This window comes from Mauremys reevesii, linkage group 9 (genome assembly GCF_016161935.1).
Source record: "Mauremys reevesii isolate NIE-2019 linkage group 9, ASM1616193v1, whole genome shotgun sequence".
Classification (NCBI taxonomy): domain Eukaryota; kingdom Metazoa; phylum Chordata; order Testudines; family Geoemydidae; genus Mauremys; species Mauremys reevesii.
Genome location: NC_052631.1, coordinates 42,384,983 through 42,403,360, shown reverse-complemented (window position 1 = coordinate 42,403,360; position 18,378 = coordinate 42,384,983). Strand labels below are relative to the sequence as shown.

The following is an 18,378-nucleotide window of genomic DNA, read 5'->3' as shown; positions in this document are numbered from 1 at the left end:
CAAGCATTGTGAGAAAACACGAGTGGATGGTAACTGCTCTAGAGTTCCATGGCTGGAACTCCCATCTGTAGAAAGGCTAAGGTGATATTTAGTTGGCAGCTGTGGGGACAATAAGTCTGTAGGATTTTGAGGGGAAGCAGGCTAGGTTTATATTACAGCAATATTTCAAACTGGAATGAGCCCATGCCACTCACAGGCTGAAGATCCATCCTTGCCCACCAAGCGATTCTCACTACTATCAGCTGATTCTTCATTAGCTGGACACACTCCCACAAGAGCCTTAGCAAGCAGAAATCATCATGTGACCGCCCTCTCTCTCAGGGTGTGCAAGCTTATTTGCTCTTTGCAACAACAATAAATATTTTATGCATGGAAAGTGCATCCTCAGTGGCCTGTGTGAAAGCAGTGGGTGGCCTCTGTCTAGTTCCCAGTGGACAAATGTCCATGTTGCAAATGGCCACGTTCAAGTTGAGGCACTGTGGAGGAAGGAAAAGTGTCAGATTAGTGGGGGTTGCCCTGTACAACCCTGGTACCTAGCAAATCAGCAGACATCTGCATCGTTATTAAGGCTCTGCAGCCTGCCTGTTCTTCCTCACTTCAGCTTCCTCATTTGTCTAAGCCAGTGGTTCCTAAACTTGTTCTGCCACTTGTGCAGGGAAAGCCCCTGGTGGGCCGGGCTGGTTTGTTTACCTGCCGTGTCCGCAGGTTCGGCCGATTGTGGCTCCCAGTGGCTGCAGTTCGCTGCTCCAGGCCAATGGGAGCTGCTGGAAGCGGCGCGGGCCGAGGGACGTACTGGCTGCCACTTCCAGCAGCTCTCATTGGCCTACAGCAGCAAACCGCAGCCACTGGGAGCTGCAATTGGCCGATGCGGACACGACAGGTAAACAAACCAGCCCGGCCCGCCAGGGGCTTTCCCTGCACAAGCAGCAGAACAAGTTTGGGAACCACTGGTCTAAGCAGTATCTCTGTTTATAATTGAAATCATGAAGCATAATGGGCTCACAGTAAGCCCATTATGTAATCTAGTTCATTTTAAGAACATATGAAAGGCCATGCTGGGTCAGACCAAAGGTCCATCTAGCCTAGTATCCTGTCTTCCAACAGTGGCCAGTGCCAGGTCTTCAGAGGGAATGAACAGAACAGGTAATCATCCACTGACCCATCCCCTGTTGCCCATTCCCAGTTTCTGGCAATTATAAATTACTAAGCAGAGGATGGGTTTTGCAAGAATAAACATTGGAAGATTTTCTAGTCCAACACCCTGTGCCAGATTCAATAGTGCAGCTTCTGGGGATACAATTTACTCCCTTTGTCTTCCGTGGGAGCAGCTGCAGTGGACAGATTATTTGCCAGGTGAGGTCAGCAATCATCTCTAGCCAGGGCTCCTAGAGGCCTTGCCAGCAGAGGCTGCTGGGGACTGGCTTTGAATCATCCTCTCTTACAGTTGGCCTACTGTGGAAACATCTCCCTCCCAGGAGAGCCCTGCCCACTTCTGGGGATGGGCAGTCCAGCTTCAGGCCCGCTAGTGGTGTTGGATTGTAAACTGTTTATATCTTTGCTCCCCCATTCCCTGGGGTCCTTACCATTCCCGATGTCACACCAGCCCATTAGTTGAAGTTGAACTAGTAAGAGAATTTATGGGGTCAGATAAATACCAGAAACAAACAATATAGGAGCTATAGGTACCCACTCTACTACACTACCACCTCTACCGATGAGACCCAATAGATCAAATCCTACCCCCACTTATGTCCTACACAACCCTACTGACTTGAATGGGATTGGACAGAGTGTAATTCAGCAGGATTTCGTCCATACTGGAATAAAAGGAGCTATATCTCTTGGCTCTCACAGAAAGTGAGTCATATAAGAACATGCATTTAAGAAGTGACTGTCCTCTCAAGTATAAAAGATTCTATCAGACGCACAGCACGATGGATGCACTGGTTTGAAAGTCACTTAGCAATATTGCAATGGCAAGTTTAAAAAGGAAATTGTATTTTAAATTACTTTAAAGCAACATACTGGAACAAATGAATATGGAATTACCGGTCAGTTATTATCAGTTAGGCCCACAATACATTTATAGTAATTTAGTAGTGGCTTTGGATTCAATTCTGAATGATCATAATGTATGTAGAATTATTTGTTTTGGACAGTGCAATTGGCTGGAAAGGAAATGTGTCCTTCTAAAGATAACAGGAACTGCCATTACAGAATAGATGAAAGGGCCTTCCCAATCTGGTATCCTGCCTCCAGTAATGGCTAATGCTGGATGTCTCTGGGGAAAGTATAAAACTAACAATGCACCTAACTATACAGCTGTAGAGAAGCACAAATTCTTACTGGCTACAGATGGTGTTACGCTTATGTGCTAAGGTATATTAAGGACTGATAACCTCACAAGTGCATCCTAGCTAATGCCTTCTGAACAATGTATGGCTAGTCTTATTAAACTGTTTAACATCCTAATATTATATCCATGTAACAGTGAGTTCTGCAGTTTAATTACAAAATTAGGCTCTTTTCTGTACAATTGAAATTTGCTGGGTAGCTGGGTGTAAATCGGTGTGGCTTGCCCCTACTGAGGATCTGAGCAAATGACTTTCATGGGGTAAGTTTTCAGACAAGTCTTTTTAAATCTGCAACAGGACTTTATTACTCAACTCATAGTTACTAAGATTTCTTATTCCCTCTATGAGGGACTTGTGAACAGCTAATTAAAACATATTCACTGATTTTCTTTTGCTGGTTTTTTAATTAAATCTTTCAAAGAATACTAGTAGGCTGGATTTATCTTTGCAAAAAGCTTCTGAAAACATGTTTCTCTTTCCATGTTCCCCTCTCCTTTCTCTTTCACCTTCTCTGCACTGCCCTTCCCTCCCACCCCACAGTTCCCTTCTCTTGTCTCATACTGTCCCATAGGTGTGGGGATGCTGCAGCACCCCCAGGTTTTATGTGGGGCCACTGGCCCTGCGCCCAGGGCTCCACACTCTTCTCCCTAACCTCTCACCTGGGGCTTGGGTCCTGGCTGCCAGCCCCACTCTTTGGCTGCTGGCCCAGGACCACACTCCCGGCCCCGCACCCTGAGCTCTGCTCCTGGGGGCCCCCGCCACCAGTCTCGCTCCCTGGCTGCTGTCCCCATGCCCGGCCCCACTCCCTGCTCTCAGGCTTCCACTCCTGGGGTCCCATGCCCAGCTCCCCGCTCCCAGGGCTCCACTGCCCGGGCTTTGCGCCCAGCCTCACGGCCGGGGCTGGCTGCTGGCCCTTGCCCATGTCTCCAGTCCTGCCCCCATCTGTGCCCCCAGCTGTAGCCTCTGCCCCCTTGCCCCTGTCCAGGTCCCCCCTCTCCTGGAGACACAGCCCTGCTCCCAACCTCAGCTTGGGGCAGGGGCATGGACAGGGGTAAGGGAGCTGGCTTTCAGTACCACCACTACTAAAAATGTTCCAGCGCCACTGTACTGTCCCTGTCCCTCCACCTCTAGCTCCAGGGGTAAGGTTCCCCATTCTAATTCCTAGTATCTCCTTTTGAAAAGATAGATATAATGTTGGCTGCTGTCCAGTCATCTGGAATAGTAGCTGATTTTTTAAAAAAAATTCCTTATGTAGATCTTTGCAGATCTTATGAAGCTGAACTATTCTAAATTTTATGTCCTTCTGGACTTTTGGGGAATGCCATCCAGTCTTGGTGATTTAGCAACATTTGATTTCTCAGGTTGCTCTACTGAATCTTGCTTTGATCTCTATTGCTGATAAATTGATGCAGAAGAGGTATTTCCAAATGCATGTTTTAGAGAGAAGCTGACTGACCTTTCTGAATGTAAGTACCTTCAATATATTCTCCATACAGGAGCATGATTTTGTTATTGCATTGTCTTACTCTGCACAGCATCAGGTCTAAAATCTGATATTCCTGTAAGGGATGCTCTTCTGCATGGCGCTGGACAGGTAGCATAGCTAGAAAGGTAGGATTCCAACCTCTGCTTCTTAAACAAAAACAAGACTCTTTTGAAGTCTAGTCACATGGTCACACAGCCTTAAATAATGGGGACTAGATCCTTAGCTGGTGAGAGCCAGAATTGTACCATGGATAGGGCATTCTGCTGGGATTCATGTTAGATTGCTTGTTTTCAGGGCAAGGACTGTTTCTCGCTGTTTGTACAGCTGGATGTCTTGGGGCCCAGATGTCAGCTGAGACCTCTAAACACTGCTGTAATAAAAATGATTCATAATGGTGGAAATTGGCACAGCTGCATTGGCTACACCACCTGAAGATCTGGCCTTAAATCTATAGTGCATTTTATTAGTATGGAAAAATCACAAATAAAGTAGATTCTTAGGGTAGGATTTTCAAAAGCACACTGCAAATATAATGTGGTGGTGTTTGCTTAGCATCAGTGAATGTCACACAGCTTATTTTGAAACATGATAAATTTCCTGAATCCCATTATTGAAAGTTGGTTGTGTGAAAAAACACAGTAGAATGCTTATTTCCTGCCTGACTGAGCTTATATCTTGCATTAGACAACCGGTTCAGACCTGTAATATACCAGAGACAAAGTGGATACTGACTGAGCTCTCACTTATTTAGTGTTTTTCTTTCTTTGGTGCTGCATGAATAGCAAGCAATACTATCTATTAGCATAATACCACTAGAGTGCATTACAGAAATGCAGCCACTAGAAGAGAAGCAGGAGAGATTGTGATTGGTGTAACTAGCAACAATATACAAGTGTTTCCATTGTGTGAAACAAGCTTCAAAGTCAAGAGAAAGGAACTCACCTACACACCTCACGCAAAGGACAGCCGTCTCCCTTCGTATGCCATGGGTGTGCACGTCACTCCAAAAAGGGCAAAGTGTCCCTAGAGCCAGTCTAAAGCATAGTGGAACTGTGCATCATGCCCAACACAGACAGGGGCGGCTCTAGAAATCACGCTGCCCCCCAGCGCCGCGCGCGCCGCGCCGCCGCCTTTCGGGTCCCGGTCTCTCTCCTTCCAGCGGCTGAGCTCCTGCCCGGCATGCCTGCGGCAGGTCCACGGCCCCCGACCAGCCATGCCCTGCGCGCGCGCAGGTCTCCTCGCCGCCGACCTGCCTGCCGCCGGCGCGCGCGGGAGCTCAAAGCTCGAGCCAACGCCCCCCCGCGAGCCCGCCGCGCGCGCTGCTTGCTGGCTGTCTAGAGCCGCCCCTGAACACAGACTATTGGGTACAAGACCATGAGAATATGTAATTGTGGAGCGGGTTCTGTGTGAGTTCGTGTATACCAGATCAGATTAAAACGGCCAAGCAGAGGACCAGGATCAAGAATGATCGTGGTGAATTTTTTTTACCAAATAGATATTTCATCGAAAAATGCATGTTTTAGTACTTTGAAATGATTTGTGAATTGAGATGAAATTTAACTAATAGTTTCAGTGGAGAAACTGAAGTAAAAAATGAAGAAAATGTAAATGTATTTTACTGATCATTTTGACTTTTAATTTCATATTCAGATTTGGCCAATTTACAAAAAATATTTGGTTTGGAATCAACCTAAATGTTTTGATCATCTTGAATTTAATTGAAAAAAAAATTAAATCAATGCAAAATGTTTAGGTCTATTTAAAACAAATTTTCTCAATTTTTTTTTCAGATTTGCAGATTCAGAAACCAAACTGAGAAATGTATAATTCATTCAGCTCTGATAACACACACGTGTTCACCTACTATGAAGGTGGAAATAGGGGTGTGAGGGAATATTGGTGGGATTGAATGGGAAATCACAGTCCCCACTGCTTTTGGATAAATCTCCATGAGCACACAGCTTTGGCAGTTATTGAACTGTTTCACTAATGTGCATTGTGCAAGGTTCTCTGGAGTGCCCGGGGGCAAATACATCATTCTTTTTAACTAGAGCATGGGTTTAAACTTAACTGACTTTGTTCTAAGGATTTATTTTAAAATCAAAATTGAATGTGTGTGAATGGGGAGGACTAACAGCAAGGCTTGAGCTCAGGTACAAGGTGAGGTTGTGATGCACACCCTATGGGCACAATAGAGTTCAGAGGAGGTGTGAGTTGCCTCAGTACTTGTTGGGACCTAGCTCCTTTTTATATAATGGAGCACCAGAAGTAGATAAGTTTATCAGTGCTGGTGGTACTAGATTTTCCAAAATGGACAGAGCGGGTCAAGCAGGGACCATGCCCCTCAATCCACCAGAGGAAAGTGGACGCTGCAATTCTACACTGAGTTTATCATGATGCCAGATCTCAATTTTGTCAAATATGAATTCATATCATAGACATGCCTTCTTCTGTGCCTAATCCCAGTGCATCAGCTCCTTTTTTCTTAGCTAGATCCTTCCTCAACAGGGGCGGCTCTATAAATTTGGCCGCCCCAAGCAATCATGCCCGGGAGGCGCCCCCGAGCCGCGGGAGCAGCGGACCTCCCGCGGGTATGACTGCGGAGGGTCCGCTGGTCGCGCGGCTCAGCTGGACCTCCCGCAGCTGCGGACGGTTCGCTGGTCCGGCGGCTCCGATTGAGCCGAGCCGCGGGACCAGCGAACCGTCCGCAGTCATGCCTGCGGCAGGTCCCGTTGTCCCGGGTCTCCGGTGGACCTCCCACAGGCATGACTGCTGCAGGTCCACCGGCCCAGCCTGCCGCCCCCCTGGGAAAGGGCCGCCCCAGGCGGGTGCTTGCCCCGCTGGGCTCTGGAGCCGCCCCTGTTCCTCAAGACTCACTTCAACATCTATCTCGCTGCCTTGTAGGAGATCTAGCTAGACAGAAGGTCCACAGTCCCTAAATCATGTCAATTAAATGTCTCCTCCATCCCAACATTACATTTAAGACGATGACTGATGATAAAGAAGTAACCTTTTAAGTTGCACTGAGCACTTGAAGACTGTTTAACTTGTCCTTTCTGTGTCTGTCATTTAAGAATTGATGCTGAGCAATAGGAATCAAGAGCACTAAACACTTCCCAGAAGATGTTTTGTTCATCTGTTGTAAACTCCTTGTGGTGGTGGGGAACTGTCTTTATTTGCAGAAGAACTATACTTCATAATTAATCATAAGCATTAAAAGAATTGGTCTGATGTGTTGTGAATAAATGTTCATTGTATATTGTGCAGTCTACTTGTCATGTGAGCAGGAGAGAGAATGGAGAATACACATGTGCACAGGAAAAATCTCAGTGGAAAAACCCTCATATGCAGCTTTTCTAGCTTACCAGGTCACACTCAAATTTCTGCTGGCATAGGGGGAAGCAACCCACCCACTTTCATATAGGATGTTACTCTAGCCCAGGGGTAGGCAACCTATGGCATGCATGCCAAAGGTGGCACACAAGCTGATTTTCAGTGGCACTCACACTGCCCGGGTCCTGGCCACCTGTCCGGGGCGCTCTGCATTTTAATTTAATTTTAAATGAAGCTTCTTAAACATTTTTAAAAACCTTACTTACTTTACATGCAACAATAGTTTAGTTATATATTACAGACTTATAGAAAGACCTTTTAAAAACATTAAAATGTATTACTGGCACGCGAAACTTTTAATTAGAGTGAATAAATGAAGACTCGGCACAGCAGTTCTGAAAGGCTGCTGACCCCTGCTCTGTCCTCACGGCGGGAGTATTCTTGCACCACAATTAACAGATGATTTAAGGATTTGTGCAGTGGTAGATTCATGAGATCCTCCCCCATTCTGCCCCCATGCAGGTGGGGTAAGGAGTGTATCTTCCAAAAGCCTCATGGTCCTGCATAACTGTCAAGGTTTACCTGCTGGTCGGGTCCCCCTGCAACCAAGGAGGCAGGTACCAGGATTTGAGGCATGAGAATTTTGTTTGCCCACTCGGCATGATGTTGTGAATTTCATTACTTGTCTGAGAGCTGTGAATCAGTGTGCAGACGGGCAATCTAAAAGTCCAATATCAAATCCTGCATCTGCTCCTCTGTGACTGAAATCTACACAGAGCTGATTGTCACAACAGGGAAGAGTTTGGAGGGGTGGGGGAGAGACATGCTGCTGGAGACAAGAATAATAAAAATGAAAATATAAGGTCAGATTTCCCACCATTGACTCCAACAGAGCAAGGCTACTACCGCACCATTTCCCTTCTACACCCATCATAAAGGTAACTTTAACTTTTTTCATGGTTTTTTTTGGTAATATGAAGATAGCAAAAGTGTGATGGGCTGGGAGGGATAAGGAGAAAAAATATAATCCCCGAAACTGAAACAAGCACAGTATGAAGTTAAAAAGAAAACTGGACAAATTAAACCAAAGGTAATAACCAGGCTACCCCCAGCAGCGTGTTCCCCAGAGCTTTCCTTGTGAAAGGGAAAGAGCACAGAGTATAAGCAGATCGGATGCCAGCTGTATCTCTTCCACTTGCCAACTCCTTAGGCAGGAATGATCCTTGGTTGTGGCGGGAGGTATGAAAGTGGAAAATATATGGACCATGACAGAGATGCCAGGTTTATGTCCTGTGAACTCCTCCTCGCTGCCAAGGTGGGTAAGTGTGTATGTTTGGGAAGGGGGGTGACAATGTTTCTCAATAAATCCAAAAGTAGTATGATTTGCCTGCAAAAACTGTTGGCACTAACTGAGACCGCAGACTTGGTCCTCACGAGTGGAGCTGTAGTTTGTGAAAATCACGATTTTGATCACAGTTGGGTCTGAGGCACAGAAGAAAGACCTGCTTTTCACCTCTGTATTTGCAAGTCCCTGGTTCTAGCACTCCTCTTCCAAGCTGGTCTGACTAGTGAACAAAGCTGCATTTGAGCTGAACTCCCCAATCTGTAGCTTCCCTCCTTTTTCCCATCACACATTTCCCATACCAACCTGGTGCTTTCACTCCTGACACCCAACCCATATAAAAGCCTCCCCCCCTCTTCACCTCATCTGCTTGTGAATTTAGGACTTAAGTGTAATGTTTATTAATTCTTTAATGATTTTATAATAAAAATGTCAACAATAACCAAAGCCAGAGGGCCAGCTTCACCCAGGTCTAACATCAATGTGTGCCAGCATAAACCCTGGCAGAGCTCTATTGGCAGACAGTCGGCTGCCAGATGACGTTTCAGCACAAAGAGCCCGCAGATTCTGTTGTTCTGGGCTGGAAGAACAATTAGAGAGAGGAGTGGGTACCAAACAGTGGGGACTGTCTGGAAAGGGGGCATGGCCAGGGCAGCCAGTTAAGGGGAGTCAGTGCTTCCTCTCAACTGCTTCCATTGCTGGTGTGCCTGTGACAGGAATCCAAGGTACCCCTTGGAAGGACTGCAGCAGTAATAACACTGCCTGCTTTCCACTGGGGTAAATCTTTCCACCTGGTGCAGGAGGCTTAGCTGGCATAACTTCCTGCACCAGCTTTTCCAAATTTGGCCTCAAATGCATATTCACAGGTTTATTACCTCTATTATCCTGTAATGCTCTATGTACCATAGATCTAAACTACACTTTTTTGTATCCCCCCCCACATACTGAGGCGTGGCCACGAATATTCCTTAAATGCTCAAGCCAAATACCAATAGACACTATGGAGTGAAGAAATTGGAAAAAGGATGGGCAGGTGTTGGTACTTTAGAAGGAAGTAGCAGAGAGCTGGGCTATAGGATGGAGAAGGTGGGGGTGGTCTTCAGAAGCAGGGATCATAAGGCAAAAGTACCTGAGATATACATAACAGGACTATCTGCGGGTGTTAACCACTATTTTATGTGCTTATATTTGGGCATTTATATTTGTTTTCTCAGTGTTGGATTTGCATGAATATGAGTAACAGCAAAAGGCAAATTGGTAAACTCCATAGATGGAGAAAAAACAACTTTCAGATTTCATATCCCTCCCTCTATGTGAAGAATGGCAATTAAAAACATACAAAATTATCTGTAAAACAAATCTCTAATTCTTAAAGTTTCTGTGTTACCTTGCCACTGTATAATGATTCTCACTTTCAGTAAGGTCCTAGTGAGTCTAGTTGAATGTCTGAAGAACTGGCATCTGGGTGATGGTATAAACGTTTTTGGTCCATTTTGTGAATTTTGCACAAAAAATAAACCTTTCAGTGCTGTTGCAAAACCATCTCTTCTGTAGAAGTTGCTTCTACTCTAAAATTATAGCCTCATTGGTATTTACTGGCACTGAGGTTACAGTAATCTGTGGTAACAAACAAGTTATTAAATTTAAGCAATTTATACCTCCAAATAAATCTGAGATGAACCCCACTTGTAAAATACAACATCTACATCAATAAAATATCTCACTCTCTTGTCCCTGGATCCCACCAGTGCTACCCTTCCTTCATCCCTTAAAAAAAAATATAATAAAGTAAGTGTCACATTTGGATAATGTCCTTTTAGTTGCCACATTGCCTAAAAGCAATCTTAACAATACAGTTGGTCTCAGATAAGGGACACAATACTGAGATGCCTGAGGGAAGTGGCTTCGTGCTTTCAATATGTTTTAATTCATTGTTCCAATGCAGACTTGTATTACTTTGCAAGAGATCAGAAGTTAGTAGCAAATTGTTAATAGTGCATGTAACATGCTTGGAGGTGGCTAGGAAGCTATTGCAAATACAGTCTGCTAGAGAATTCTCTTTGTAGGGTCCTCTGGGATCATTTTCTGTTCTATTCTTCTTTTCCTATTCCAGTCACAGACCCTGTACAACAATAAATTTCCCTCTGGATAAGAATATTGCTACCTCTGGAAACTCTCAATGCTGCTGGAAACATAGGCCAGATGGGTCAGTCACGAGAGAGACTTCCTAAGGGCTCCATACCCAACTGCCACAACATTTACAGCTTCTGCAGACTTAAGTGTCAGGGAAGAAAACCTTTTTCCATCTGATTTCCCCAGCCACACTCCATAGAAATTACATGCTTAATAAAGCCTTTAATTTTGTATGTTGCACACAGAGTGAGGGCTTCCCTTTCAAGGAGCGTGGCAGTGGGATACATGTATTGCTGTATCTCATTTCTGAAGAAGATTCACAAGCTTTCACGCTAGTTCACAACTGGCAACATTCAACTCAACAACAATTAACGTTCTAGCAACCATATAGGATAGCATATGCGCAGGAGGTAATGTACAAATACCACTAATGTCTAGCTTCATTGTATTGCTATTTGTGTGCTTCATCCTGGTTTTCCCTCTGAAGTAATTCAAATTTTTGTCACCGATTAAAAAAAATACTCAGCATTGGGCCTCCTTTCCTCGGGATCTGGGTTATATAGCAATAATTAATTGATTAACTTTTTAAATACCGAAGTCAATGGAGCAATGCTGATTTACACCAACTAGGGATCCAGCCCCTTGTGTACAGCCAGTGACTAATGCAGACATCTGGTAGAGTGAGGTGTCTAGCACTCAGAGCCATAAACTTAGGCGGGATAAAGGATCTGGCCTTTCATTATTTGTACTGCAGCAGCAGTTGGAGTGGACCAGGAATCCCATGGTGCTAGCCACTGTACAAACACAGACCAATGAGTGTTGAAAATCATTTTGTCCCATCTCCATGAGCAGTCAAAAAAAAGGGGGAGGGGCAGCAGCTCAGATCCCCATTTCCTGTACTGGGAAACTTAACAATGTTCACATTGAAGTTGTCCTCAGATGGCTTTCACAGTTAACTTCCCATTGAGATGAGTGGTGGTGGTGAAGGCTTCACAAGTTGCTGCCAGGATATGGGTGCTGTGAATACTTGATAATATCTAAATAAACCATTTGCAATAACTAATTCAGGAAATTAATGGAGCTATGCCACCTTATAATAGCTGAGCAGCTGGCCTTGGGTGTTTAAACTAGCAGCCAAACACTGTCAATCCTGGCTGAGCAGGGAGTTTGTGGGGTGTGTGAGAGAGGGGCTGTTTCTGATACATTTTGTTAGGGAGTTGTATTCTGAGAGCATACAGAGCTCTTCTCCTGTATCTGGCCAAATGCCTACCAATGGTAGGGCATACAGAAGTGAATCTGCTGGTGTGAGAATGGCTTAAGGAGTTCTTAGCCCTGGATGAGGCTCAGAATGGTGCCTTTCCGTGAAAGTAACTGGTCGTCTCCTCCAACCTAACTACACACTTATGGAGGGAAAACAAAACACTTCAGTGCCCCTTTCTAGCATCTCCTAGTGCACTTCAGGCTCTGAGTGTATGGCTGTGGGGCTTCAGTAAAGAACACTGCAGAGTGTGCTGGGCAGTGAGAAATCTCAGGTTTGCTTTGTGAATGTTTGAACTGCTTGAGGGTTAATCAAACGACAGCTGCCACTTGCTCAAGAGCATCAGTAATTGGATTTCCTGTTTTGGGGAGAGTAGTGGAGTATGAAATGAAAAACCTATCGATGTACATTTGAAAAGGAGGGTTTTGGCTGGGGGAAAAACTGTGTAATTAAAATAGTAATGGCCAGCTATATGTCAGGAATCAACAAGCCAGCCAGGATTGCGATAAGGGCTCTATTCCATAAACGGTGTGTGCAGCTGCTTGCCTATGACATTTTTGGTCTGTTAGACCTTTTGCTTTTCTTTCCCAACCCAACTTCTCTCTTTTACCCCATAGTTATGGTTGGCTCCCCAGCAAGGATCTTCCAGGATCCAGCACCCAAAGAGTAGGATATTGATGGACTGAACTTTACAGTAGAACCTCAGAGTTACAAACACCTCAGGAATGGAGGTTGTTTATAATTCAGAAATGTTTGTAATTCTGAACAAAACGTTCTGGTTGTTCTTTCAAAAGTTTACAACTCAACATTGACTTAATACAACTTTGAAACTTTACTCTGCAGAAGAAAAATGCTGCTTTCCCTTAATTTTTTTAGTAGTTTGTTTAACACAGTTCTGTACTGTATTTGGTTTTGCTTTTTTTGTCTCTGCTGCTGCCTGTTTGCGTACTTTCGCTTCCAAATGAGGTGTGTGGTTGACTTGTCATTTTGTAACTCTGATGTTCATAACTCTGAGATTCTACTGTACCTCTTCGTTGCAAGCAATCTTTTCTCCCTTCAAATCTCTATCTTCACATACCACAAAGTATTTTTCTCAATGGAAGGAGCACAGCGCCTTCCACCCTCTCCCAACCCCAGGGATAGCATCTTGTCTCTCTCTGAGTCAGACAAAGGCTGTTTCAGGGTTCTCTGAGTAGCATCCATCCACTTTTTAAATTATCACCTGAATTAGCCAGTATATGAAAACATGGTGGCAGCATATGGCACTGCCTGTACTAACCTTCCTCCATCCTGCTCCTCACTGCACAAAAGCTTTAAACCACAAATTAAATGAGATAATCTAACCATACATACCATATTAACTACCTCATGGGGGCAGGCATGTCCAAAATATAACTGCCAGGTGAAGTGAAACTGTTTCAAGTCAATAGAGAACTTTTAAAGTAGTTGTTGGGAAAACAATAACACTCACAAAATGAGCTTTCTTCACTCTCTTCCACCCCCTCTCCACAGAACACCAACCCCTTCCCTCCTGCCCCACATATAGGCAGACCCACAGATATATTTCCATCAGCAAGATGTACCTGAGAGCTTATAGAAAGAATGGGGGTCATTCCTTCTCCACTTTGCACTGCAGTAGATCTTTTCATAACAAGCCACTGATCCAGTTCTAGTGCAGTGGAAACCACATGATCTGCCTCTCTCCACTAAGCAACCCCTTGTCTTAAACCATCACTTTACTTTAAAGTATTCCCAATGTGTCTTGTACTGTTTTGTCTGACCTTTCGCTAAAGATCCCATCTGCTCAACAAATGTTTTTGCTGCCCCCTTAGGGAAGTTACTTGAGAGCAACCCCTGTTTCATGTTACTTTTTTAAATACAGTAGTCTTACTGCGGTTTATATCACACTTATTACAGGAACATTGTTTATTTAAGGTCAACAGGAATCAGGATCCTGTTTGAAATTAAATTAAAGCAGAGGTTTCTCATTTCTATGGTTTAAAACTGACTTGCTAACATCTCAATTTGACTTGAAGTTGGATCCTGTTGTACAATGCAAACCCTTTCGAAAACTAAGGGTTTTCCAGAAATCACATCTAAACGCCCAAAAGTTGAACTAATACGAAGTGTGAAAGGTGCCCTGGTCATACAGAATAAAAGGCCAATGTAGTAATCAATTAAGATTCTTAAAGAATTTTAGTTAAGCAACATGGAAATACCAAATGGTGCCAACAACTGAAATAAAAAAATATTTTGCTCTTTATAGCCACAGTAACTTACAACAGAATAATAGCAACTGTTATATACACAGGTTTTTCCAGTACTTTGCTGAGTACAGTCCTTCAGACTGAACTATATAATTTTACAAAGAAGGGGAAAACACAAAGGACAAGAACAATCTAGTAATTGGGATTTTCACAGGTTCACAGGGTGTTATTTTAATGCCTCCAACCTACTTAGGTTTTATGTATATTGCAACAAAAGGTAGAAGCTGCCTTAGTGGAGGTCTCAAAGAAACTTTAGTTATGGAATTGGTCAGGAAAAAGTATCATTGTGAATACTTTTACCTAACCTGGCAGTATTTCCATATAGGCATCAAGGCTCTACACAATGATTTAGCTAAACAGGCCTGAACTAAAACCCTGAGAAAGTTCCAAGCCCAAAGGTTTGGGGGGGGGGGGGCAATTCAGTCCTGGATCTGAATTTTGAGTTCATGCTCACCTGTAATTTGATTCCCCAGGACTTTAGTTAATCTGTATGTCTTTATGGAGGCTGGATATTTTCCTAGACTGTAGGTGTAGGGGGATGAAGGAGGGTTTATAGGAGCCAGGAGGAAGGTACCTCAGTACTGACCCGAACCCCTTGAGCTTCTAGCATGTATTTGGATACCTCTGGTAACATTCACTGGGAGCATTGCCATGTTCTGGAGCTTAGAAAAGGCTGAGGACGTTGATGGAGCCCTTACATGGAGAAAGGGAATTGGGGGAGCAGGAGTCCTGCTGGGAGAAGAGGAAGTAGCATGCAAGAATACAGTTACTAGACCTGTTGCATGGCTTTTTGCTGGAAAATGCCAAATTTGCTGAAACAATAACTTTTTGCAGGAAAGGGACACTTTTTGTCAGGAAAGTTGCTTGGGTTCACAATGGAACTTCTAGAGAGAGAGAGACCCTAGCAATTAGGGCACTCAACAGGGACGTGGTAGATCTCCACTCATAACTGTGCTCTACCTGATTGGGAGAAGGGACTTGAAGTTGGGTCTTCTGCATCCCAGGTGAGTGCCCTGACCACTGACCTACAGTCAATTGTGTGTCTCTGACCAAATGAATATTTAATTACAAGTGGAACATCCCCAGCAGGAGCCCATGACCCACCACAGAATAGCCAATATCCTTATGGCTAGGGCACTCTGCAGAGATTGGATGGGGCATAGAGAATGAAGGCTACACTGTGTGAGACAGAAAGGGCACAAAGGCAGCTGCTGGACAGATGTCCTAATCTGTCCCTTCCCCCAGGTTTGTTCACCCCAAGAATTCTCCATCCTCCTCAGGCTGCCCAGTCCCATTCACTCCCCTCCTCTAGCTCTCCTAACCCTTCCCTTGGTACCCCAGCTGGCCTGGATGTGCCAACCTCCCTGCCTACCTGCTTTTAGGGGTTGTGTATGGGGGGGTTTACTAAGGATAGGATATGCTTCTGCCTTCTCCCACACTGGCTCCCACTGCATGGGATGAAGGAGATAGACCCTGAATGGGAAATAGTGATTTATTCTTATCAAGAAATGGCATGCACTGAACTGAAGTTGGCTGCTTAGGGAATTGACCTATCTCCTGAAATTTCAGTCTGTAAAATACTTGGCAATCATTCTGCCTTAAGTCAGGAAAATAACTCAAATACTCTGAAACCATAATTATTACCATTGGGAAATGTGTGCTTTTAATGTTCCACAGGGTGTATGTTCTTTTCTGGCAATGTAAACAGTGAAGCTATTGCTGCCTCGAAAACACTCTGGCCTTCCACCGTTTTCTCACGTTTTTGTATATGCCATGTAAAATCAATCTCATTTTAATCTCTTCTTTTCTACTAACAGGGAATTCTCTTTTCTTTGAGCCAGAGTCTGAGCATAAGACAAATCTCTCAGGAGATTTCTTTTGTTCCTAACCTCTCATATCATGTAGGCCTTTCTGGTTTATCAACCAAACCTCTGTTGAGGTGAGTTATTGCCCTATTTGTCCACTATCTCCACAATGTCCCTCAAAAGAACATTGCTCTGAAAACATCATCAAATCCAGGTAGTCTGCTACATTTATAGAGAGCAGAAAAAGAAAAGAACCAGGTTAATAATTTACCAAGAGGACTGTGCACTGAGAGTGGTAAAGAGAGGACTATTTCACACCACCTGTCCAAGGCAGCATAAAGAAAAGGAATTGCTGACAAAAAGATAGATTTATTCCCTGGTTTAAAATCTAATTTCAATCCTAATGGCTTCCACTAATTCACCTAAAACAAGAAAGATTAGTTTGAAAAAGTGAAAGGTCTTTTAATAAGTAAGTCTGTGGTGGTGGTGGTGTTTTTAAATCACTTTCCCATTTTTCAAACTAACTTGATGTTGTACTTGGTAGAAAACAATGAATGAAACAGGAAATGTTTTCAATCTGTTTGGCCTGAGGGGAAAAGGCACCACATTGTGTGTGCTCTCACATAGTTATCAGTCCACAAAAAAAAAAGCAGATTTAGAGAGACTGATGTTCTTTAGAACATCAATAAACAGCCAACATTTGCTGATGATCCTAAGCTAGTCTCCAGAGATACAATGGAGGAGGTGCAACTCAGTGAATAGTAGGTTGACTTGAGGACTCACCTTCTAAGAATGACAAAATCGTGTGAAAGGCAATGATGGTGGCTATGCATAGAGTTTAGAGGGAGATGGGGAAGAGGAAATGTTCAGCAACAGGACTGGTATTCAAAGAATACTACTAAACAGCAGTCTTCCATGTATATCCAAGTGCAGAATTTATCCCGTGGTGGTGATTTGCTGTCTTGGGTAAATTGTGATGCAGCAGCATCCACAGTGACCATATTTTCCATGTATGCAAAATATATATACATACTACTTATTTATTATTGTAAATATATATGTAAACACAAACTTTAAATTGAAAAACCCTACAGATCTGCAGTGTGTTTACTGGATGTTTCAGCCCAGACATAATTACAGAGGAAAAATAGTAAGCATCAGCACAGAGCACATTTTGTTTAAAAACATCGGACTCTACCTCTTATCTCAGTGTGTTGCACACACCATTTCTATTTCTAAGCTTCTGAGGGAGCTAATTCTGCTGCCTCCCTGATCTTCCTCAGCTGTAAAGAGACTACTTCCATGGGACTAGTCAAGCACTGACATTTAACCATGTGCTTAGGCCCTGATGCAGCAAAGCACTTCTGCCACTGTCAAAAAGAGACTGAGCTAAATTGGACCTGGTGTCCAATTCAGTGTCCTTCATAAGTTTGTGATGTCCACCACTGTAATACCAGCCAATGAACATTAGCTATGAAATTTAGACAACGTATGTTTATAGTAAAATAAAAGAATATTTAAAAATGTACTTACCTGCTTTATAGCACATAGCAGCTTCCCATAAGAGTAAACAATAATGAAAAAAGGAATTACAAGGCAAAAGATGAAGAGACATATGATATACGATATATTGTTGGCATCCCTCGAATGCCAGTTTACTGAACATGTTGTCCCTGGTCCTTCCGGTCCATAGCTACTCCATCCAAAAAGGGGTGGTAAGGTCCAGAATAAAGAGTACATCCATGATAAGAAGATTCCCATCCATATTTTCCTATAGTTTGTGGCATCTGCTTCTGTAGAGCCCATCATTGTACAATAGCGTTCATAAGAGAGCACTGCCAAAGATATAAGTGAAACTGTACCTGTAATAAAAATATATATATTTTATTACCAAAAACAGATGTATGAAGATTTAATATTTGCTGGTAAATATTGTCACAAAAGGTATTAAATCAGAAATCATGGACTAAATTAAAGATGAGATTGAACCCCAATGTTTTCTGGAACAACATTCTCCAAGAACTGGGAATATTCCGATTTAATTTGGCCAATTGTAATTAGGAGCAAGCTGTAGAGTTTGGATCCAGATCTGCATAGTCTGAGATGTTCAAACAAGCACCTGACTAATATAAACATATACTTTCTTTTTTTATTTTTTATTGAGCAGGGATTCTAAAATTTTAGGCCTGTGTAAGAATCAAGACTATAAAACTTCTATGTTTCAATTTTTATATAGTCACTAGGGGCTTAAATCCTGGTCCCATGTAAGACAGTAAGAACTCAGACGCCATTATGATGGGTAACATAAAAATGTAGACAGATTTTTTTCATTAAGTGCAGTGGAAGCAAGATCAGATCCCTCAGGTCTGAAATTTCAGCTCTTGGCCATGATTTGTGCAT

At 43.4% G+C, this 18,378-nt stretch overlaps 1 protein-coding gene across 1 annotated transcript in view; it reads right to left on the bottom strand.

Annotated features, from left to right (window-relative positions):
* Positions 1-18,378, bottom strand: part of LOC120371774 (vertebrate ancient opsin-like) — a 156,064-nt gene that overhangs the window by 126,028 nt on the left and 11,658 nt on the right. Inside the window, exon 2 of the mRNA XM_039488000.1 lies at positions 17,512-17,840. Coding sequence (XP_039343934.1) covers positions 17,512-17,840 — 329 coding nt within the window. The remainder of the gene's footprint in view (positions 1-17,511; positions 17,841-18,378) is intronic.